Below are 23031 nucleotides of genomic sequence, written 5' to 3' on the forward strand. Positions count from 1 at the left end.
TAAGGAAAACCTTTAGTCTTGCCCAGCTAATAGAACCCTTTGATTGTGTGTTTAACTAATACATTTAAATGAATGTGCTTTTAATTTTTACTTTTTTAAATATGCATCTTTTTTTCTGCTCTATTCACACCCAACAGTGTCACAACCCCCTACAATGCCGACTTTGATGGAGACGAAATGAATCTCCATTTGCCACAATCCTTGGAAACAAGGGCGGAAATTCAAGAGCTAGCCATGGTCCCTAGAATGATAGTCACACCTCAGTCCAACAGGCCTGTCATGGGTATTGTGCAGGATACTCTTACAGCAGTACGCAAGTTTACCAAGAGAGATGTCTTCCTAGAAAGGGTAAGAAATTGGGTAAGGTGGGCTAAATATTATGAGACAGCAGTGATACGATTAAAAACAACTGACATCCTTCTCAGGGAGCAAATGGTTTGCTTTAGGCCTGAAGTTGAAAGATGTTTTGGGCAAATGTGAAGTGCATTTACAGTAGTTTTTAAATTTGTTCACTTTGATGTACTTCTATAAAATTGTTAAATGAAAGTAAACCTCCTACTTTTAGTACGTTAGTTGATTAGACTGTTTTCTCATTTGCAGTTATTACTGTGCAAGCTGTAGCTTGTAAGACTTTTTTGTAGGGGTCCTCCAATTGGGTATTAATGGCTAATACAGGTTACAGATACCCTATTACTTTTTAAATTTGGTACTAAATTTTTTTTTTTCTTGTCTCTTCTTTTGCCAGGGTGAAGTCATGAATCTTCTTATGTTCTTGTCTACATGGGATGGGAAAGTGCCCCAGCCTGCAATTCTGAAACCCCGGCCACTTTGGACTGGCAAGCAGATCTTTACTCTGATTATCCCTGGCCACATCAATGTAATTCGAACACACAGCACTCACCCAGACGATGAGGATAGTGGACCATACAAACACATTTCTCCAGGGGACACCAAGGTCTGTCTCAACTGCTTCTCTGTTTGCTCGTAAACCATGTGAAGATTAGTTTTTATATCCAAGCTCGTGAAAGGTCTTCTTCCTATTAGATCTATCTTGGGGGGGGGGGGACAAACCTACACAAGTTTTTTTTTTTTTTTTTTTTTTTTTTTTTTTTTTAAACTGTGAATTTCACCACTTTTTTATGAATGTGTAGTATAACAGTTGGAATACACACTGGAGCATGTGTGTTTTAAACTGGGTAGCATTTTTTATAAAGCAGACAAGCCAATTCTAGTGCATCTGAGTTATAAATATTTGGTGCTTGATTTAGTGTGAATGTGTTTACATGATTTAGCAAAAGTATTTTGGTAGCAATGAAGTGACTTGCTAGGACAACAATTTAAATGTCCCATAGCCACACAACAACTAAAGTTTCCAAAATACATCAGGTTTAGAATTGTAGTCCCAGATAAATATAACTTCCAACATTGTAGAAGTGGTACTTCACTGTGACATTTTTTTCTTCCCCCATTTAAAGTTCTTTGGACCAAGAAAGACGACTTCTGATGGTTTGTTAGAAGGGTTTTATTTATGATTTTAATCTTGTTAATTATCCAGCTTGAGTTTGAGAAGTAAACCTTCTGTCTTGTAGGTCATTGTGGAAAATGGAGAGTTGATCATGGGCATCCTATGCAAAAAGTCTCTGGGAACATCTGCTGGCTCCTTGGTTCACATCTCCTACCTTGAGATGGGTCATGACATTACTCGCCTCTTCTATAGCAACATCCAGACAGTTGTTAACAACTGGCTGCTCATTGAGGGTAATCTACTGCCTGCACTTTTCCATTCCATCCTTTAGATTCTGTTGTCAATGATTTGATGTAGATGACTAGTTTATTGTTGATACTGATTGCACATCTACCAAGAGGGCCTTATTTCCCTATATTGTTTTTTTTGGAATTATGTTTAATCCAGGAAATATTATTAGAATGAAGACTAAAATTTATTCCAGACTTAAACACATGCAAAATTTGCATGGAGTGAATTAATTTGTTTTGTTTTTGAGCTGCTTATTCCACAATAGTATTATGGTGTCATTTCAGCAGAGAAAGTAACTTGGGAGAAATATGCTTGGAGTTTGCACACAAAGATACAACACAAATGTATATATTCCGTTTTTGAAGAAAGTGCCACTCTGGTCATTATGTGGAGACATTGTATTGTGCTGTTCCTCTTTAAAAAATGACAGTGCAGAGCTTCTCAAGGAAAGAATGTGTTCTTGAGTAGTAATGTCATTTTTTTTAAATACTGTTTCACATTAATCCTGTGCTGTGACTACTGCCTGTATTTTTGTCACTCCAAATAGTAACTTTTCAGAGTTTGAAAGCCACATGCTCGTCTTGAAAAAGGACTCTCATGCTAGTCTTGTTAGGCAGTGATGGAGGCAGTCTGACTCCTTAATGGTGCAGATGATCCTTTTTTTTGATCTCTAAGACAATTATGGCATTGCTGAATTGGCTAAATCTGTTAAAGTCTGAAAGATTTCAGTGATTATAGCTTCTTGTCCAGCATGTGTGGCAAGGTCTTCAAAATATATTTTTTCTTCATCAGGTCATTCCATTGGTATTGGAGACTCAATTGCTGATGCTAAAACTTACTTGGATATTCAGAACACCATTAAGAAGGCCAAACAAGATGTAATAGAGGTAAGGAGACCAGGAATATTTGCCATTGTTAGAGGAAAGTGAAGTGAGAATGCTTTCCTGGAGAGAAAAACACTATCTTTTTCTATAGGTCATTGAGAAGGCTCACAATAATGAGCTGGAGCCCACTCCAGGTAACACACTACGTCAGACATTTGAGAATCAGGTGAACAGGATTCTGAATGATGCCAGAGACAAGACTGGCTCTTCTGCACAGAAATCTTTATCTGAATATAACAACTTCAAATCCATGGTGGTAGCTGGGTCCAAGGGCTCAAAAATTAACATTTCTCAGGTAAGCTGACCAGTTCGTTGCAGATACAAATTAAGTTATCCACTTTTTATGGAATTATGCAATTAATTCCCTCCAGCACTTTGTATGGTAAACGTGTGTTTCCTTTGCTATAGGTTATTGCTGTGGTGGGTCAGCAGAACGTTGAAGGAAAACGGATCCCATTTGGCTTTAAGCACCGTACCCTTCCACATTTTATCAAGGATGACTATGGGCCAGAGAGCAGGGGCTTTGTGGAGAACTCTTATTTGGCAGGACTTACTCCAACTGAGTTTTTCTTTCACGCTATGGGTGGAAGAGAGGGTTTAATTGATACAGCTGTCAAAACAGCTGAGACAGGCGAGTACTTAGTGTTTTGTTTAGAAGTGGGTGCATATCTCTACTTAGAATTTGGAAAATTGAGTTTACTGCATTATAAAGTGCTTGACTTATGCTTGTTCCTTCCATCTCTTTTTATATAGATCTAGGTAAGTTGTAGGTATAGACTTCCATTGACTGTGCCTTAGCCTTTAAAAAGTGATGATTTGCAGTTGTAGCTGGTTCTGTTTATTATGCTATTCATTTATGTAAAATACCTATTTTTTTTTTTTTTTATTTTTTTTTTTATTTCACAGGCTATATCCAGAGACGACTTATCAAATCTATGGAGTCTGTAATGGTGAAATATGATGCTACAGTGCGTAACTCCATCAATCAGGTAGTGCAGCTGCGTTATGGTGAAGATGGACTGGCTGGTGAGGCAGTAGAGTTCCAGAATGTGGCCACCCTGAAGCCATCAAACAAAGCCTTTGAAAAGAAGTAAGTTTTCCTCACCGAAGGAAAATAGATTCTTATGAGATGTTAACTTTTTCTTATGGCACATTTTGTGTTCAGTAATTCTTGCCTCTTTAAAATGTTACTGTAGATATTGTAGATACTACCAACACTAGTGATCTTCGCAATACATCTTGGCTGCTGTTGACAATTTTATCACTTAGTATATACCTAGTTTAATCAAGGTAGTTTAGCAGTGTTCAGTAGTCCCCTGTAGATGGCACTGCTGCTCAGACTTCGTGTACTTGTGCCTTTCGTAAAAGCCCTTACCATATAAATTATCCCATGCAATAGTAATGTGTAAGAATTGTCAGACCTCCCGGAATTATGTCTCGGCACTGTGTCCTCATGTAGTCTAATTTTTAACCATTTTGCAGTAAGTAGTGGTAGTTAATGCTTCATTTTTGGATAAGTTGAGTTGTACATTCACAGATTGCTACAGACTTTGCTGCCTATCATTAAAGTTTTTAACCGTGGTATTATGCATGTTTTGCTGTTAAATGCTGTACTTCTGTGATATTTAAATTTGCCAGCTCTACATTTTTCAAAGTTATCAATTTGTCCTTTGAGTTGAAATTAATAATGGTTGTCTGTTTGGGACAATTTTAAATCCAGACAACAATTGAGAATGGAACACCTTAGATGGGCTTGACTTGAGAGACCCCTAACCCCAAATGTTGTACCAGTTAGTCAAGGCCTTCACTAATAAAATTTTTTAAAATGCTTTTTAAATTTACAAATACTTTACAGCAGACTGACACCTATATGATTAAATGTAATCTGGAATCTCCTAGGCTTTGATATATAACCATTTTTCTTGTCTTGGCTCCTCTAGGAATTTAAATATTTTGAAGTACCAACATTTTCTTTGTCTTAAGTACTGAACTCTTTCTATTAAGAACTAAAAGCGAGATTTCATTAACTACCATACCTGCCCCCAATAATCCAATTTTGGGATTTTTAACAAGTGAATTGCTTAGAATGTTGTGTGTACACCTTTTTTTTTATTCTTATGTGCACCTTTGCTTTTAAGAATTTATCACTTGAAAATGAAGAGATTAGCCTAAAATTTCCATATTTTTAATTTTAAATTTTATATAGGGATATCTAGATTAAAATAAGTAGAAAAATCACAACTTGTTACATACTGTATGCATTCAGGTGTAAAGAGAGAACCTGTAAAACATGTCAGGTTCCAGTTTTGATAACTTCAAAAATATACAAATAGGCTGACGTTAGAAGCAGAGCTGCCCTTAAATGAAGAATCACTGTTAACAAAATTGGCAACTCTGAAGCAATAGCTGTTGATTAATAATTACTCCATGCAATGTTCGGTATGTTTTATTATTAAAGACAGAAGAATGTGTACAATAAAAAAAAAAAAAATAAATAATTTTAATCTGCCAATTTCTAAAACTTTTGTAAAGTCATGGAACCAAACAAGTTCACCAAAACTAAAAATTTTAAACCGGAGGACCAGACCTGAGAGGGAGGCAGACAGTTGGCAGACTGCACATATAGGTGGAGGAGGTGAGAGAGTGCATGCCGAAGACACTGTCAAAAAATTCAAATTACAGTTGATGCATGGTTCCTGAATTGTGTCTCCATCCTGCTATTGAACGGCTCAAATTGGTGTTAGATTAAGTGGGAGTGGTTTTCTCAGAGTGAATTTGAACATTGAGAAACATTGATTTGGCAGGGGAGATGAATGAAGGTGGAGGAGTACTGGGGTGGGAAAGATGGGAGTGGAGCTGCACATCAGTAGTAGTTTTAGTCTGACTAATCAACACGTAGCTGAGTCTGGAGAGTCGGGCTTGCGAACTCTGTTACCAGCAGTCTTTATCTTTGGTTTTTATTGCCTCGAGTACCACCTGTGTAGTTGTTTATCGATCGCACTGGTTGAGGAACACTGAAAATTGTCAACTGTTACATACAAGTAGCTATGTACCATAGACATCTGTTTGTTTTAAAACAAGGCAGTCTAAAAACAGGCTTTTAAATAGAACTTGTTTCTTAATATCCGCCTTTCTTGCTCCTGTGCCCCAGTTCATCTGAGCTAGTGAATTTCAAAAGGGGGCTAAACATGGTTAAGGAGAAAGTGTTTAATCACGAGATCAGTTTTAGAAGTATGAAGCGTTAACTTTGATAGTCCTAGTTTACATCTAATTTATGTATAAATAATACTAATAATAAGATGCTTAAATAATACTGTATTTCTAGCATTTATTTGTCTGTGTGTTTGCCACAAGAAAACAATGAGACCTCATACTGTGTGTGTGTGTGTGTGTGTGTACGTTTGTTGTTTATACTTAAGCAAGACTAGCAGCATTTGCCTATGCAGTACAGGGAACAGGCAGGTAATCTTTCTTTTCAAATGTAGTTAAAATAAATGCCAATATGTTAGCCATAGTGCTGTGAGAGACAGATCAATACGCAATTTTTAGTTGCATTTACTAAGGCTACAATTGCTACTTTCACATGGGCCAGTGAGTTTCAAAAACTTTCTGCTTGTCTACAGCTGCAACTTTTAGTGAGCTATGTGCCTAATGCTACTTGATATGTTGAGTCTTGCATCACCACACACAACATACTGTGTTTTACAATTTTTTTTTTTTTTTTTTTTTTTTTTTTTTTTGAGTTCAGATGTTATGAGCAACCCCTTGGCTATGGTTAGTGGAAAAACTGAGAAATGCCTCCTTAGACCATCATTACAGTGGGACATAATATATTCTGTGGTACTCCCAAAACCTTGTAACTCTCATATCCTGTTTCTGATAGGTTCAAATTTGACTGCACAAATGAGAGAGCACTTCGGCGCACACTGCAGGAGGAAGTGGTCAAGGATGTAATGACCAATGCTCATGTGCAGAGTGAACTAGAGAAGGAGTTTGAAAAGATGCGAGAGGACCGACAAATCTTGAGAACAATCTTCCCTACTGGAGACAGTAAAGTAAGTTAAAGAAGGCCAGAGTCTGTTAGGCTGATGTTCAATTTTCCTGTTGATGGCTGCTTAACAGTTCTGGGACCTGTTAACCAAAGTTCTTTTTTTAAAAGTGTTGATCTGTAGCATTCAAATGTGTGATATGTAGGTGAGCATTTCCAACCCCACTTAACAATGTAAACACTGCCTCACAACCATTACAATACATTATGTAACGGGAGTCGGCCATGATTGCAGTACTCGTTTCCCAGTTTAATGTCTGTGTCTTTGATAAAATAACCATGAAAATTGGGTGTGTGCTGTCATCTTTCTGAGCTTAATGTAATCAAGTTTTGACCTCCATCTATCTGGTAGAATCACAAAGGCAGCACTTCAGATCTTTGTGTTTTTAAGCTGACACCTCTTTAACAAGTTGAGCTTCTGCCCTATCTGTACTACCAAGTTTACAGCTCAATATGTATACGTTTGAGGGAACTTTTAAACCCTCTGCCATTTTAGCTTCATCTAAGCCCTTTTATCACTTCGCAAAAGCCTACCCTACTACTCTACTGCTATAGAGGTTAATCATCCTCAGACACTTTTTTTTTTGTTGTGAAGAGCTGGGTCTCCTAAAATCCTGAAATTGCCAGCAAGTTTGTGTGGGATTTGTTTGGGTTGGGTGACCATAGAGTATAAAGCAAGGGGTACAAATAATCGCCATTATAAGTAATTTTAAATAATTAACTGGTAAAGCACATTTTTTTGTAGCAGATGAAAAATAATTGCTTTTCTTTACTTCCAGGTGGTGTTGCCTTGTAATCTAGCCAGGATGATCTGGAATGCCCAGAAGATTTTTCGCATTAATACTCGTACACCAACTGACTTGCACCCACTCAGAGTTGTTGAAGGTATGTTTGACTTTCCTGTATAAACAGAATAGAACTGGTATTTGATTAGCACATGCATTTTATCAAGCTTTACAGTTCTATTGTGCTTTCTTCTTAAATTTCACACTCTTTATACGTTTGTAAATATTTTTTTGCTTTCTTCCTCAGGTGCTCATGAACTAAGTAAGAGACTTGTTATTGTCAATGGTGACGACCCCTTGAGCCGGCAGGCACAGGAGAATGCCACTCTCCTGTTCAATATTCACCTACGCTCAACTCTTTGTAGCCGTCGAATGACCGAAGAGTTCCGGCTCAGCACAGAGGCCTTTGATTGGCTGCTTGGGGAGATAGAAGCCAAGTTCAGCCAGGCCATTGTAAGTGTTGGCTATCATAACTAATGTCCATTCAAACAAATCATTCCATTTGATTTGACTTCTGAAACTTTCAAGTCTGAGTTGCATCCTGGCAAATTTTCCAGCTGGGTTGCACTTTTTGTATTCTGTTTTTGTTTCCCCACCTACTCTGGCCATAATTTAATGGGCATACCAACTAATGTACAACGGAGCTAAATCCATACTATTCTGAGAAACTGCGAATTGAGAGAGGGTGTGGAAAAAGAATACAAACATGTCTCTTGTCTTGTATTACTAGGTTCATCCTGGGGAGATGGTAGGAGCTCTTGCTGCTCAGTCACTTGGAGAGCCTGCCACACAGATGACTCTGAACACCTTCCACTATGCTGGTGTGTCTGCTAAGAATGTCACGCTGGGAGTGCCCCGTCTTAAGGAGCTGATCAACATTTCCAAACGACCCAAGACTCCCTCTTTAACTGTCTTCCTCCTTGGACAGGCAGCACGGGATGCGGAGAGAGCCAAGGTGATTCACAAGGGGTAATGCTAAATGTGTTTGGGTATAAGGTGGCAGGTGTAGTACTAGGCAGTACCACACTTGAATTTGTTTTGGACCCAGAATTTTTTTTTTTCCATTTTACAGTTGAAGCAGGCATTTCTGTTAATTTTATTTTGAGCTGACCAAAGTTCACTACTCTTTAGGATATCCTTTGTCGTCTGGAACATACAACATTGAGGAAGGTAACAGCAAACACCGCTATTTATTATGACCCAAACCCTCACAACACAGTAGTGGCAGAGGACCAGGAGTGGGTGAATGTCTATTATGAGATGCCGGACTTTGATGTCACTCGCATTTCACCCTGGCTGCTGCGCATCGAGCTTGATCGCAAGCATATGACTGACAGAAAGCTGACCATGGAACAGATTGCTGAAAAAATCAACGCAGGTTAGTGTTTTTCGGTAAAATCCTCCAGGGAATCCTTTTGCAATATATTCTTCAAAAGTCAATGACTGTAGTAATGCATTTGGATATCATCTGTATCCAGCCTTGCTCTGTGCTGCTGAGTTTTGATTAATGGAAGTTGGTGCCTATTGTTACCTGAAAACCTTAAGGTTTAAGCAGGCAATAGCTTTTTAAAACTTTAAATTTCTTAATGTTGGAATTTTCTGCTTATTGCTGTCATCTTTCTGAATGGAAAATTCACTGACTGGGGTGTATCATTAGAACTGCATTAACTTTAAATGCCCTAACAAACTTTTGTAATTACCTTTCAGTCTATATAATGGTAGCTTAAACTGATAAAAAAAACATAATTTTTGCCTCGGTTTTATTCTGTTTTCCAATAAGTAGTTTAAGTTCTTTGGAAGGAACCGTTTTATTTAACTTTAACTTTTCTGTACAGGCTTTGGAGATGATTTGAATTGCATCTTCAATGACGATAATGCAGAGAAGCTGGTTCTGCGCATTCGAATCATGAATAGTGATGAGAATAAATTTCAAGAGGTAATGACAGAGTTGAGAACTCTTCATTTAGTGTCTTTGTTTTGGTTTTCCCTCACATCTGAGCCTGTGTGTGTGTGGTAGTTTTCTATTTTTTTTATTTTTTTCTCCTCTGTAGGCTGTTTCTCCATCTTTAATTGTAATTGGTATTTTTGTACTGCAGACTTTTTACATTGGATTATTTACTTGCTTCTTTGTTTATAGTGTGTTTTTAATGTATGGATTTTTTTGGGTGCTTATTAAATGATATTTTACTTGGAATGTGAAATATCCAAACAGTTAATACCTAGTATTTAGTTTGTCTGCTTTCTGGAGATCTAGAGTTCAACACCTTCAGTCTTTTTTGCTTAAGTTCTTTAATCCAGCTCAGTGTTGTGTGGGCTGGAGCCTATTGTAGGCACTGCAAAGTGCAAGACAGAAACCATTCGAGGACAGGGTGTCATTTTTTAAGCCATGTGTATATTGTCCATGGAGATTCACTCGAAAGAGGCCCCTTAATATTCTGTTGTAGCTCCCATTAGGATGAAGCAATCTGAACCAAAAAAGTACGCACAATACCTTGACATTTGTGTAATTGGTTGCATTACATGCGATGCTTTAAGTGGTTTCCATTTTCTGCCACACACATTGACGCACCCCTCCATGTTCCTGAACATATGGCGAGCGTCTTCGTGGGGGGGCGGGGAATAGCAGCAATTTCATGTTGCATGTTTTCCTTCAAATCTTCCACAGTGAGAGGTGTGTTCCGATAGACTTTTCCTTTGAGCATACCCCAAAAGAAGTCCGATGGTGTCAGATTTGGTGACCGTGGTGGCCAACAGCCACTTTGAAATTACCCTGTTGCCAAAAAAGGACTCCGTTTCTGCCATGCTCCTTGCTGATGCATTGTGTGACACGTTAGTCCATCTTGCTGGAGGTAACCTTACGTTAACTCGTGATCATCCAGTTGATTCTGACATCACTTAAACAAATTGGTGACCCAATAGGTTCAAACTATGATGCTCAATACTGTACACCACCATCCTGATGAGAAGTTGAGTGACTGAGTAAAGGGGTACGGGTGGTATGCACCCAGAAGTTGCAAATGGAGGTTAAACGTCACAAAGGCTGTCCGCCGCCTACCTCATCGCTCAGATGCAGGGGCATCCTGGCTTGTTCAAAGCTCCATATACTGTGGAGCACATTGCCCGTTGCTTTGTCCTAGCGAGAGTCATTACAGAATATTTGGGGCCTCTTTCGAGTGAATCTGTTTGACTTGTGTTGAGTTTGAGTACAATCTAATTTGCATGCATTTGGGATTTAAGGGAAATATTCTAGTACTTAGGCACTGGGGCAAAATGCAGTCACTGGTTAGTGCCCAGACACAGCAGAAATGAGGTTTGAAGCAGCAGATTAGTGGCCGAGTCACCATTCTCCTTCATGTTCTCATTTGATAGCTTATTGTATCTTTTGTAACTTTTATTTGTAGATCAAGTGATGTGCTTATGGCAAAGCTGTGTAAAGTTGAAAAAATCTGTAAAACTGAACTTTACTGTCCAGCTGCCTTTCTGCTACCGACAATACCTTTCCTATTGGTGTAACAATTATGAACAGATTCAAAGTGCCCTTAAAGATCTCCTGCCTAGAGGTCCTGTAGACCAAATATAATCCATGATACAAGCTGGTGTCTGAAGACTCGTTTTTTTTTTTCCCTAGTTGACATCTTAAAACTACATATCTCAACTAATCTTACTAACCGAAAGCCTCCACAATGTTAACCAAAATACTGATTTGGTAGGCAGGCATTTTTGGTGACCGTGTTCTAAATTGAACCAAGCAGATTTTCAATTGTATTGCAGAGCAATCATTAACGTTGTAGTCAGCTGGCCCACACAACTAAATTTTTGTTTTACGTTGCTTTCTGTGGTAAGCACCCGATACATTTACATTTGCAGAGTCTGTGTTTTTTGGATAGGAATTATGTATGTTTAGAGAGTAAATTTAGAATGTATTGCTTAATGTCTACAGAGAAACTCCTTTTAGATATTGGATACAACTGTTTGTACTTTTACACTGTTAGCTACTTGGTCTCTCTCCTACTTCTGTTTGACTGAATTGTTTTACAATGCAGGATGAAGAAGTGGTTGACAAGATGGATGACGATGTGTTCCTAAGGTGCATTGAATCAAATATGCTGACAGATATGACTCTTCAGGGGATTGAGCAGATCAGCAAGGTAAGTTGGACTGGCTTATTAGATTTGTCAAAAATGGCTTCACATTTGCTACAGTGGGTGTTTTTTTTGTAATGGTAAACCCAATCTTGGGTTAGCAGAGATCAAAAGAAGGAATGTAAATATTCTGTTGTTGGCTAAGCTAGGTCAATCCTGTTACTGACTCATGATTCAGTGAATATCTTGCTTCATGCATGCATTTTTAGTTAACTTGGATACTGGTTTGTGCTCATTGAACACTTATAATTAATGGTTTAGTTTACTTTGTTGTAGTTGATTCTAATGAATGAAAAAACTCAACAGGTGTTCCAGAACTGAACTTTAAATAGCCCATATCTGGTGGCTCAGATCTGCCAATATAAGATAATTTACATCACTTTGTTTCTTAAATTGACTTTTTCTATATTAAAATTTGTAACTTAAAGATACCTAGTTTTAAAAATCCTTTCATTGATTTGGTGGCATCCTGGAGTCATATACTCAAAAATTAATGCATTCTGCTGCTTTGATAGAAAATGTTTGGTTATACCTGAAAATGTTACCAGGCACAGGACAAGTGATAACATTCCCCAATCCTGCTGTAGGTTTATATGCACTTGCCTCAGACGGACAACAAGAAAAAGATTATCATCACAGAGGATGGCGAGTTCAAAGCTTTGCAGGAGTGGATTTTGGAGACAGATGGTGTAGGACTCATGAGGGTGCTAAGTGAAAAGGATGTGGACCCTGTAAGGACAACCTCTAATGACATTGTGGAAATTTTTACGGTGAGTTACCTGATGTACTTTTATTTCAGTTCTTACATTCTTAAATATTCACACAAGTTGAGCATTGCTCCAAAGTTCTCTTGCCAGGTGTGCTATACAGAAATTAAATATACAAAGAAACTGCTCTACTTATGTTTTAACTGTTTATCAGAGCAGTTTGATGCCTCAGTGGCTACATAGCCTGATGGATAATATAGTCTGCCTTCAGGTGGAGCTACCACAAAGTCAGAAGTTATCTCCAAATTGGATTAGTGAGAGTGTGCATGTGTCAGCCCTACCATGGGCTGGTGCCCTGTCCAGGGGTGGTTCATGCCTTGCTCCCAGTGCTACCGTAATAAGGTGGTGTAAGTGGGTTTGAAAATGTTAACAAATAGAACGCAAGAATCAACTCAAATTCATGTTTACTCTTTATTGTTTGGGGTATAATACTTTAGGCTGCTCCCGTTAGGGGTTGCCACAGCAGATCATCTTCTTCCATAACTTTCTGTCCTCTGCATCTTATTCTGTCACACCCATCACCTGCATGTCCTCTCACCACATCCATAAACCTCCTCTTAGGCCTTCCTCTTTTCCTCTTCCCTGGCAGCTCTATCCTTAGCATCCTTTTCCCAATATACCCAGCATCTCTCCTCTGCACATGTCCAAACCAACGCAATCTCACCTCTCTGACTTTGTCTCCCAACCGTCCAACTTGAGCTGACCCTTTTAATGTACTCATTTCTAATCCTGTCCATCCTCGTCACACCCAGTGCAAATCTTAGCATCTTTAACTCTGCCACCTCCAGTTCTGTCTCCTGCTTTTAATGTTGTATTTCATTTGATTCTGGAGCTATTCATTTCCATTTGCATGTGAAAATGTGGATAATACATTTCATTATGGTTACACTCCTTATTCCATTTATTAAGATGAGTATCAAGTCATCAGGCCTGTTCACAAGCCATATTTCTCAGCTGGTATATGCACAGTGAATGCAGTGGCTTAGCTTGTGCAGGCTTGTAGCAGGCTTTACTGTTAAACAGAAGTTGAAGCTTAGAAAAAACCTCTGGCACTTACAACCACACTACACCCTTCAACCCAACTTCCATTTTTATTTTTATGCCAGAGTTGACCATTCATTTTGTCTTTGACAGGTTCTGGGTATTGAAGCTGTACGGAAAGCTCTAGAGAGAGAGCTGTACCATGTCATCTCCTTTGATGGGTCCTATGTCAACTACCGACATTTGGCACTGCTTTGTGACACCATGACTTGTAGAGGCCATTTGATGGCCATCACCAGACATGGTGTGAATAGGCAGGACACGGGGCCTCTCATGAAGTGTTCCTTTGAAGAAACGGTAAGCATCTTAAGGGAGTGGGGTTCATCTGGAAAATGTGTTGGATTAATTCAGCCAGTGGCAATTTTCCTGACATAATCGTGATACCTTGTAATGATTGGAATCGGTATTACAAAGCATGTATCATGAAAGTAACATCTTGGTCCGTTATTAAAAAGTTTACTGGCAAAAATGTTGAGGATTTCAAAAGGTTCTCATTCACAAACTGAATTTCCAACTTGCACTTTAAGGTTGATGTGTTGATGGAAGCTTCAGCTCACGGAGAATGCGATCCCATGAAGGGTGTTTCGGAGAACATTATGCTGGGCCAGTTAGCTCCTGCTGGGACGGGCTGTTTTGATCTACTGTTAGATGCAGAGAAATGCAAATATGGGATGGAGATCCCCACCAATTTACCTGGGATCAGTGTTGCAGGGCGTAAGTTTTTGTTTGTATATTTAGCAAAACCATACTCTAGCATTCTTTACAGGTATCTTGTGCTTCAATTTTAAAGACTGACCTTTCTCTAGCAGGAGTAATGCTTCCCCTTCTGTCCACCTTGTAGCAAAGAAGTAAACTGTAATTTGACCCGTAGTCTTCATAAGAAAACATTTTGTTTTGAATCTTGATGCACTCATTTGACCTTAAAAATAGGCACTTCAAATTGTTTGAAGTAGTGTGTCCAATTTGATTGTTAGCCTGATCTAGAAGGATAGTGCATGTTTAATTTACAGTAAGAAACACTTAACACATCAAGTGTTTTTCTCTCACTCAACACCACTCTTGCTCCCTCTTTTGTAGCTACTGGCATGTTCTTTGGCTCCGCTCCTAGCCCTATGGGTGGCATGTCTCCAGCCATGACCCCCTGGAATCAGGGTGCTACACCTGCTTATGGAGCCTGGTCACCAAGTGTTGGTAAGTATAGCTGTGTTGAAGATGTCTTAACCTATTCAGTGCACCGGAGTAGTATGTTGTTTTTTCAAAATTGATCAGTGAAACAAGCTAAATTGTGTTTTTTTTTCCCCCTCCAACTCCCTTCTCAATATTTTCCATGTTTCCTTATCTGTGTATTTGGCATCAAGTAAATAGGCAGATTATGCAGAGACTGAGGTTTTGTACCAGTGTTAGTCTTCGCAGCTATTCATCTCATCTCTGATTCCAGGGCTACAGGGGTTGAATTATGAGGAAAGATTAAAAGAGCTGATCCTTTACAGTTTAAGCAAAAGATTAAGAGGTGACAGGATTGAAGTGTTTAAAATTATGAAGGGAATTAGTACAGTGGATCGAGACTGTTATTTTAAAATGAGTTCAGCAGGAACACGGGGACACAGTTGGAAACTTGAGGGTAAATTTCGCGCAAACATTAGGAAGTTTTTCTTTACACAAAGAAAGATAGACACTTGGAATAAGCTACCAAGTAGTGTGGTAGACAGTAAGACGTTGGGGACTTTCAAAACTCAACTTGATGTTTGGAAGAAATGTGGATAGGACTGGCGAGCTTTGTTGGGCTGAATGGCCTGTTCTCATCTAGAGTGTTCTAATGTCTAGTTCTGGCAGTGGTGGTTTATTTAAATCTGTAGACATCAAGTTTCAGTTCCCTCCACGTCAGTTTTATGTGCAGCAAGTATGTCCTTCCAGCTTGAAGTTATACAGTTAGGGTTATGTTATTGTATACTTTACTATTTCAAAAAGGTAGAAGGCAATATAGACATTTTATAATGTGTCCATTTCAACCTCTTAAACCTTTTCAGCTTCTTGAATTTTTTTTTCCCCATCCCTAGGGAGTGGCATGACCCCAGGAGGTGCTGGGTTTTCTCCTAGCGCTGCATCAGATGCAAGTGGCTTTAGCCCTGGTTATTCTCCTGCTTGGTCACCTACTCCAGGGTCTCCTGGATCACCAGGACCAGCAAGCCCTTACATTCCTTCTCCTGGTAAGTCGGTGTTTGGTGGCCTTTGTTTTTATTTGGGGATGTTTTCATATAAATTTGCATTTTCTTTCCCTTGCCCTCACTTTGGGTTTGATTACTTCAGTATGCAATAATGCAATTTAATTAATCTTGTAATAATGTTGCTTTTCTACCAGGTGGTGCAATGTCCCCAAGCTACTCTCCAACCTCTCCAGCTTATGAACCCCGTTCACCAGGTGGCTACACACCACAGAGCCCTGGCTATTCTCCTACCTCGCCCAGTTACTCTCCAACTAGTCCCAGTTACTCTCCAACTAGTCCCAACTACTCTCCAACTTCACCATCCTACTCTCCTACCTCCCCGTCTTACTCTCCAACTTCTCCTTCTTACTCGCCCACTTCACCTAGCTATTCACCCACCTCGCCCTCCTACTCTCCTACCTCGCCCAGCTACTCTCCCACATCCCCATCTTATTCTCCAACGTCTCCTAGCTACTCTCCAACATCTCCTAGCTACTCTCCAACATCGCCAAGTTACAGCCCTACATCTCCATCTTATTCTCCCACTTCTCCCTCCTACTCTCCAACCAGCCCTTCCTACAGTCCCACTTCACCTTCCTACTCGCCTACATCTCCCAGCTACTCGCCTACATCCCCTAGTTATTCGCCTACGTCCCCCAACTACACCCCTACATCTCCTTCTTATTCCCCTACTTCTCCTTCCTACTCCCCAACTTCTCCCAACTATACTCCAACATCTCCCAACTACAGCCCCACTTCCCCATCTTACTCTCCTACATCTCCAAGCTATTCTCCTACATCACCCAGTTACTCGCCCTCCAGTCCTCGATATACTCCACAATCTCCCACCTACACCCCAAGTTCTCCAAGCTACTCTCCAAGCAGTCCAAGTTACAGCCCAACCAGTCCCAAATACACCCCAACCAGCCCCTCCTACAGCCCCAGCTCTCCAGAATACACCCCAACTTCCCCCAAGTACAGCCCTACCTCTCCCAAATACTCCCCCTCTTCTCCCAAGTATTCTCCTACATCTCCTACTTATTCGCCTACTACACCTAAATACAGCCCCACTAGTCCAACATATTCCCCAACATCCCCTGGTTACACGCCCACCTCCCCTAAATATTCCCCTACTTCTCCCACTTATTCGCCTACCTCTCCGAAGTACTCCCCAACATCTCCAACTTACTCGCCGACAAGTCCCAAGGGCTCCACCTATTCTCCCACCTCTCCTGGCTATAGCCCAACCTCTCCAACGTACAGCCTTACAAGTCCGGCAATCAGTCCAGACGACAGTGATGAGGAAGACTGAAGAGTTACATGAAGGCGCATCTAAAGCCCGGATAATCCAGTGCATTGACATCGGAGTTTCTGCATATAACTACCAACGATTCCTGTTCCATTTCTTGGCTTTTTTTTTTTTTTTTTTTTTTGACTGATAGCTATGAATTGGGCAAGACATTAACCTCTGTGGTTGCTGGTAGGAGAGGACAAAAAAGGCTCCCAATTCTATAGGGGGCTCATTTATTTTCTTCTTATAATGACTGAGATGAACATGTTTGCTTCATGTGAATATGATTTTGCAGGATGGATCTGAACTGTAAATCAAAGACTAGAGCATAATGCAATGCTGCTTAAATTTTGGAGTCTCTTTGATACTCAGTCCCAAAGCCCCTTTAAAATCTCTTAACAGGTATTAACCATGGCAGTTGTAACGGGGCAAAAATTTTATTTATTCTGTAAATGGATCTGCTTTAGAGAAATGGGGCACATCCGAAATTTCAACAGTGAAATGCAAGTTTGTTTTTTTTTTTTTTGTTTTTTTTTTGCCCCATGCTACCTATAATTTACATTTTTGTTTCAACCCAGCGGTTCTTTACAAGGGCCCTTGCTTGTGTCAAGCAAGAGCAGTCTTACGTGGGTAGTTGAAAGTGATTTTGTAGGTTTGGGGGTGTCTGTCTTCCAATATAAACAGTTTTTATCAAGCATTTCTAAGATACTAATTAGGAACTCCTGATCATAAACTTGTTCATTTTCCTTTGCTTTGTAATAGTGAGTTTAATGCTTAGTTACACCATGAACGTCAACATTTTGACATACCTCAAAATGAACTGCCCCATTTTTCTTTGGACGAGTCAAACTTGTCAGTTTTCATTTCTTTTTGTATATAATAGATATATATATGTAAAGTATAATTTGAGCTAAAGTGAGATGCCCTTGTAAGAAATCTTTGCCCATGTAAAACTACACCAAAAGAAAATGTAACTTTAAAAATGAGGTCCCTTGTGTTAAGGGAGGTTTTAATGAGTCCTTTTGTACATTACAGTCCAGGCGATGCCTGTTGTTCACTAGCCTTATGTACCTTTTAGTAGTTTTATGTGCCAATTGTATCTGGACAAGAAGCGCTTGTGAATTAATCCAGCTTTCAAAACCTGTTAATGGTGGCTGGATGTCTTGTGTTTGAAAGCTGGGGGGGCGTGGGGCGTGCAAGTAGCCTCATCCAAGTACCCTAGTTACAGTTTGCCCCATCATAGTTGTAATCCTTCAAAATGACATGAGCTTGAGTTGGTTACGTAAAGGAAGGGAAGGCCATAAAGGAGGTTGGGCATCCTTTACAAGAGTTTTTGGGTTAATATATTTGAACAATGGGGGTGGGTGGGTAATGAGAAGTGAAACTCTCTTGATACAGTGGAATCAGTGGGTTTATTTTATGGAAAACTGGGTAAATAAGTTTGCCTTTAACTATCAAGATTTTTTGTTTTGTTTTTTTGTACAGTCAGATAAAAGCTATTTGCTAAAAAAAAAAAAAAAATTGTATAGCTTTTTTCTTCTTACCCTGTAGCTTCCAAAGATTTCAAGTGGGTAATGCATTTCAAAGGGGCATGAACTGTGCCAATTAGAGGTGGAGATTCTCAACTGAAAGGTTATAGCGCGATGGGAACACAAGACTAAAACTGTGAAATATCGGTATCAAATGCTAAAATCCTGTGGGGTTTGGGGGGGGGGGGGGGTCTGCAAAAAAGGGTATGTGATCCCTCTGTTCTCCACCTCTGATCACTACAGTCCAAACCTGATGTGAAGTGCACTGCTTTATTGAAAATGGAAAAAAAAGATAATCAGTGTTTTCTACTAAAATCCATGTACAGCTGTATTTAATGGTGTTCTACTTTTGAGTGTGAGGTTTTTCAGACTCCCAAGTAATGCTGAGGGTGGGCACTTGTGAAGGTGTGTATGAGCATGAGAGTTGTAATTAAGACAGGGTCTGTTTAAAAATTGCCATTGTATAGAATTGTTCCATTTCTTCTACGTGTTCGTTTTCTGTTCTTTTTTTGATCTGATAAGAAATAAAAGTTTTACTAATTTTTTGTGCAGATTTGTGCCTTTGTTTAATATATAAATGGTGAAATGTAATTCAGCCCTTTAATATGAAGTTTTCAGTATGAGTGGATTGTGTGTGTGTGTGTATGTATATAATGCTTTACAGTATTGAGTAAAATGTTTCTAGTGACCTCCTCACTTAAAAGAACTTTTCGGAAGGTTGTACTTGCTGGATGGGCATTTTACTTTACTTTTCTGTGAGGTCCAAAACATTTTGCATTAATCATTCTTCGGCACTGTATTTATTGTATGCATTGTTCATGTGTGCTGGTGCTCATTGGTTGTCTTGCGTGTGCGCACAGAGCCGTCCCCAGGAGAATGTTGCCTGTTCTGACTAATCTGAATAACCTGGAGCAGATACTTCTGTCACTTCTACGGTAATGTCCTGCCGAGACTGACCTGGCGCTGCGTGGGTTGCCATGTCCACTGATGCCGTACTTAGGTGATTGTACAACCTCGCATAAATTCCTCCATCCAATATCATTCAAACCCGTGTAGGTGAAAGATGTGAATTGACTTTAGATAGCCCCGTCATTTCCAAGCCTTAGTGATATAAAATTTTCATCCTCAGTCTGCCAGCCTCAAACTCTCTTGTTTCTTGTACACTACTTACTGTCCATCTTCTTAGAATCTGCCGGTACCTTACAAAAACTATTCTGTCAATTGTTGAAGTCGTATCGCTGCCCATTGACCTGCGCTATTTATTTGCATGTTGCAATCTTGAAAATAAAAATTCAATGAATAGCAGGTGGCACCAGCGCTTATTTGCATTTTACTTTTCATTTTTGCAGCTTCATTGTTGTTCAGGCAGAAAATGAAGTTGCAAATGGGGTTATTTCTGTTGAATTTTAATTTCTGCAGCATTTCTTGAAAAGTTAAAAATGAAAATGCAATCTTCTGCATTTTGAATTTCCTTTTTGGCAGAAAATACATCCCATGGATATAGCATTTTTACTTTAGGCTGGTTTTGCTCTTTGCTAAACACCATTTGTTTTAACCAATCAGAGTAAAATATATGCATTGATTGACACTGTATGTAAATTTAATAGTTCCTAAAACAAATCTAAAACGTTGGTTCTGTGACCATTCACCTCGTGCTGTAACAAACTGCTGTGAGTGATGGCTTGGCGCTGCAGGTGAAAATAAATGACGCAGATGGATCGGCTTACTGACTCGGCAAGATGTAAATCTGATAAAACCTTTTTGAAGTTTCTCTTAATTTTAAGATGTTGGTTTCTACTACAACAAAGATGTCCTATGCTGGTGATTCCACTTTTGGTGTGGTATTACAAGACAAATTGATTGTTATTTACCAGTTTTGCTTTTGACAATGCTGTTATTTAATTAAATCAGGGGATCTCAAAGTCTATCCTGAGGACCCATTGTGATTCATAATCCGTGACAACAACTGATAACACTGATCTCATTTAATTAGTTGCTATTCTTTTCCTCTTTTATTTCTATATTCAGAAAAGCACAGCAGCATGGTTCTTAAATTTATAAGGCATTAAGAAATATTTCTATTTTTGTTAAGTTTTAAGTGCTTGTCTTTTGTTGATTTCATTATTTTAGCTTTTCTTTGCGCAGTGTGCTCCCTTCATTGTATCCTAATAATAATTAAAAACGAGCAGAGCTGACACCTTGGCAGTCAATACTGAATGATGAAAGGCTGTAACTACTTTAGCGTCAGACCCACTAATTAGTAAACAATGGATTCATGAAACGATTTTCATTCTACTTTTCCTGGTGTTCTAATTAAAATGTACATATTGTTAAAAAGGGGGGAAAATGCATTATTCCCATATACCGTAACTGTAAATGTGCTATAGAAATAAGTGCGGTTGTTACAATGTACTAAGCAAACAATGTAGCTGAAAGTGCTTTACAAAATAAAAATAACAGGAAATTAGTATATATTACAGTTACCCTATATACTCGCGTATCAGTCGGGTCTTGAAACCTGAAAATCAGACCCGACTTATACACCCGTTCAAAAGAGTTTTTTAATATCTTCTTGCCTCCTCCAATCTCACATCAGTTTCTCAGACGCATCGAATTTTGTTGCTACAGCGTAGTTACAAATTTCTTTCACTATGACGACGTTTAGTTTCAAACCATTTTCATATTTTCTTGTCGAACTCTCCATTGCAGATAAGGGATACTCTTACGCTAAAGGTGCATGAGGGTGTGAGATACAAAACTGCAAACGTTGCTTCTGAACACTTCTGGTATTACTGTGTGGTCACGTAGGCACAATATAGAGAGACGGAGGTTAGGAGCAGAGCGGATACAGCCCATTGACACACCCACATAGGGAATCAGGGAGGTGACCAAGAACCCCATGGTCCCTCTGTGGAGAGAGGAGAACCTTCCACAAGGACAACCCTCTCTGCAGCAATCCACCAATCAGGCCTGTGTGGTAGAGTGGCCAGACAGAAGCCACTCCTTAGTAAAAGGCACATGGCAGCCCGCCTGGAGATTGCCAAAAGGCACCTGAAGGACTCTCAGACCATGAGAAGAAAATTCTCTGGTCTGATGAGACAAAGATTGAACTCTTTGGTGTGAATGCCAGGCGTCACGTTTGGAGGAAACCTGGCACCATCCCTACAGTGAAGCATGGTGGTGGCAGCATCATGCTGAGGGGATGTTTTTCAGCGGCAGGAACTGGGAGACTAGTCAGGATAAAGGGAAAGACGACTGCAGCAATGTACAGAGACCTCCTGGATGAAAACCTGCTCCAGAGCGCTCTTGACCTCAGACTGGGGTGACGGTTTATCTTTCAGCAGGACAACGACCCTAAGCACACAGCCAAGATATCAAAGGAGTGGCTTCAGGACAACTCTGTGAATGTCCTTGAGTGGCCCAGCCAGAGCCCAGACTTGAATCCGATTGAACATCTCTGGAGAGATCTTAAAATGGCTGTGCACCAACGCTTCCCATCCAACATGATGGAGCTTGAGAGGTGCTGCAAAGAGGAATGGGTGAAACTGGCCAAGGATAGGTGTGCCAAGCTTGTGGCATCATATTCAACAAGACCTGAGGCTGTAATTGCTGCCAAAGGTGCATCGACAAAGTATTGAGCAAAGGCTGTGAATACTTAAATACATGGGATTTCTCAGTTTGTTTATTTTTATTAAATTTGCAAAAACTTCAAGTAAACTTTTTTCACGTTGTCATTATGGGGTGTTGTGTGTAGAATTCTGAGGAAAAAAATGAATTTAATCCATTTTGGAATAAGGCTGTAACATAACAAAATGTGGAAAAAGTGATGTGCTGTGAATACTGTCCGGATGCACTGTAAATGTTTAAATATTGCACTTAATTGTTAAATGTCACTCTTAACTAAATATCGCACTTAAATGATGGTAGAAAAACAAGTACACCGTTTTACAGCTGGCCGCCCGCAGACACTTGCAGGTGTCACCTCATTTTGTGCATGTCACTTGTTTGAACCCGTTGCTTTACTTTTGGATGCGTCACTTGTTTTACTTTTCAGCCGCTTCCACATCAGGCCCACCGTATGTAATGCACACAAGCCGGGTTGCTGAACAAAAGAAACACACATGCATACCCCTCGCTTCCACTGTAGCAGATCATTTTGGGGTCCAAGGAGGTGTTGCTATTTCTAGGGTGAGGAATTTGTTAATATAGAAAAATGAAACGGGACTTGAGAAAGACGGACTCATGAGACAAGTCCACTAAACCGTCAAGCGCGTGGGGTTTGTACTCGGTTACTATGCTTGTTTACGGCAGTATGGCGGCTCAGTGGGTTGTGCTGCTAACCTCACAGCCAGTCATTGTATGTGTGCAGTCTGCACGTTCTCTCCATGACTCTGTGGCTTTGCTCCCACGTCCCCCACTACTCCTCCCAAACTGTCCCTGTGGCTGCGTGTGAGTGAGTGTACCCCTTGCTGCATTGGCACCCCGTCCTTTTTGGTTCCTGCCTTGTGTTCAGTGCTGCCTGCCATGAAAGGCTTTGTGCCCCCGCTATCCAGAATTGCCCAGGGGTCTGAGTGTTCAATAAGC

The 23031-nt window shown here is 39.8% G+C and overlaps 1 protein-coding gene across 1 annotated transcript in view; it reads left to right on the top strand.

Annotated features, from left to right (window-relative positions):
* The window catches only part of polr2a (RNA polymerase II subunit A), a 33449-nt gene extending 14451 nt beyond the window's left edge, over nt 1-18998 (top strand). Inside the window, exons 10-29 of the mRNA XM_028798376.2 lie at nt 138-348; nt 746-955; nt 1590-1758; nt 2549-2643; nt 2732-2935; nt 3049-3271; nt 3547-3730; nt 6524-6695; nt 7468-7573; nt 7721-7926; nt 8204-8428; nt 8605-8851; nt 9309-9409; nt 11517-11621; nt 12203-12385; nt 13517-13720; nt 13951-14137; nt 14501-14614; nt 15481-15630; nt 15783-18998. Coding sequence (XP_028654209.1) covers nt 138-348; nt 746-955; nt 1590-1758; nt 2549-2643; nt 2732-2935; nt 3049-3271; nt 3547-3730; nt 6524-6695; nt 7468-7573; nt 7721-7926; nt 8204-8428; nt 8605-8851; nt 9309-9409; nt 11517-11621; nt 12203-12385; nt 13517-13720; nt 13951-14137; nt 14501-14614; nt 15481-15630; nt 15783-16939 — 4453 coding nt within the window. The 3' untranslated portion in view covers nt 16940-18998. The remainder of the gene's footprint in view (nt 1-137; nt 349-745; nt 956-1589; nt 1759-2548; nt 2644-2731; nt 2936-3048; nt 3272-3546; nt 3731-6523; nt 6696-7467; nt 7574-7720; nt 7927-8203; nt 8429-8604; nt 8852-9308; nt 9410-11516; nt 11622-12202; nt 12386-13516; nt 13721-13950; nt 14138-14500; nt 14615-15480; nt 15631-15782) is intronic.
* Nucleotides 18999-23031: the final 4033 nt, after the last annotated feature.

Source organism: Erpetoichthys calabaricus, chromosome 3 (genome assembly GCF_900747795.2).
Source record: "Erpetoichthys calabaricus chromosome 3, fErpCal1.3, whole genome shotgun sequence".
In the NCBI taxonomy this organism is placed as follows: Eukaryota; Metazoa; Chordata; class Cladistia; order Polypteriformes; family Polypteridae; genus Erpetoichthys; species Erpetoichthys calabaricus.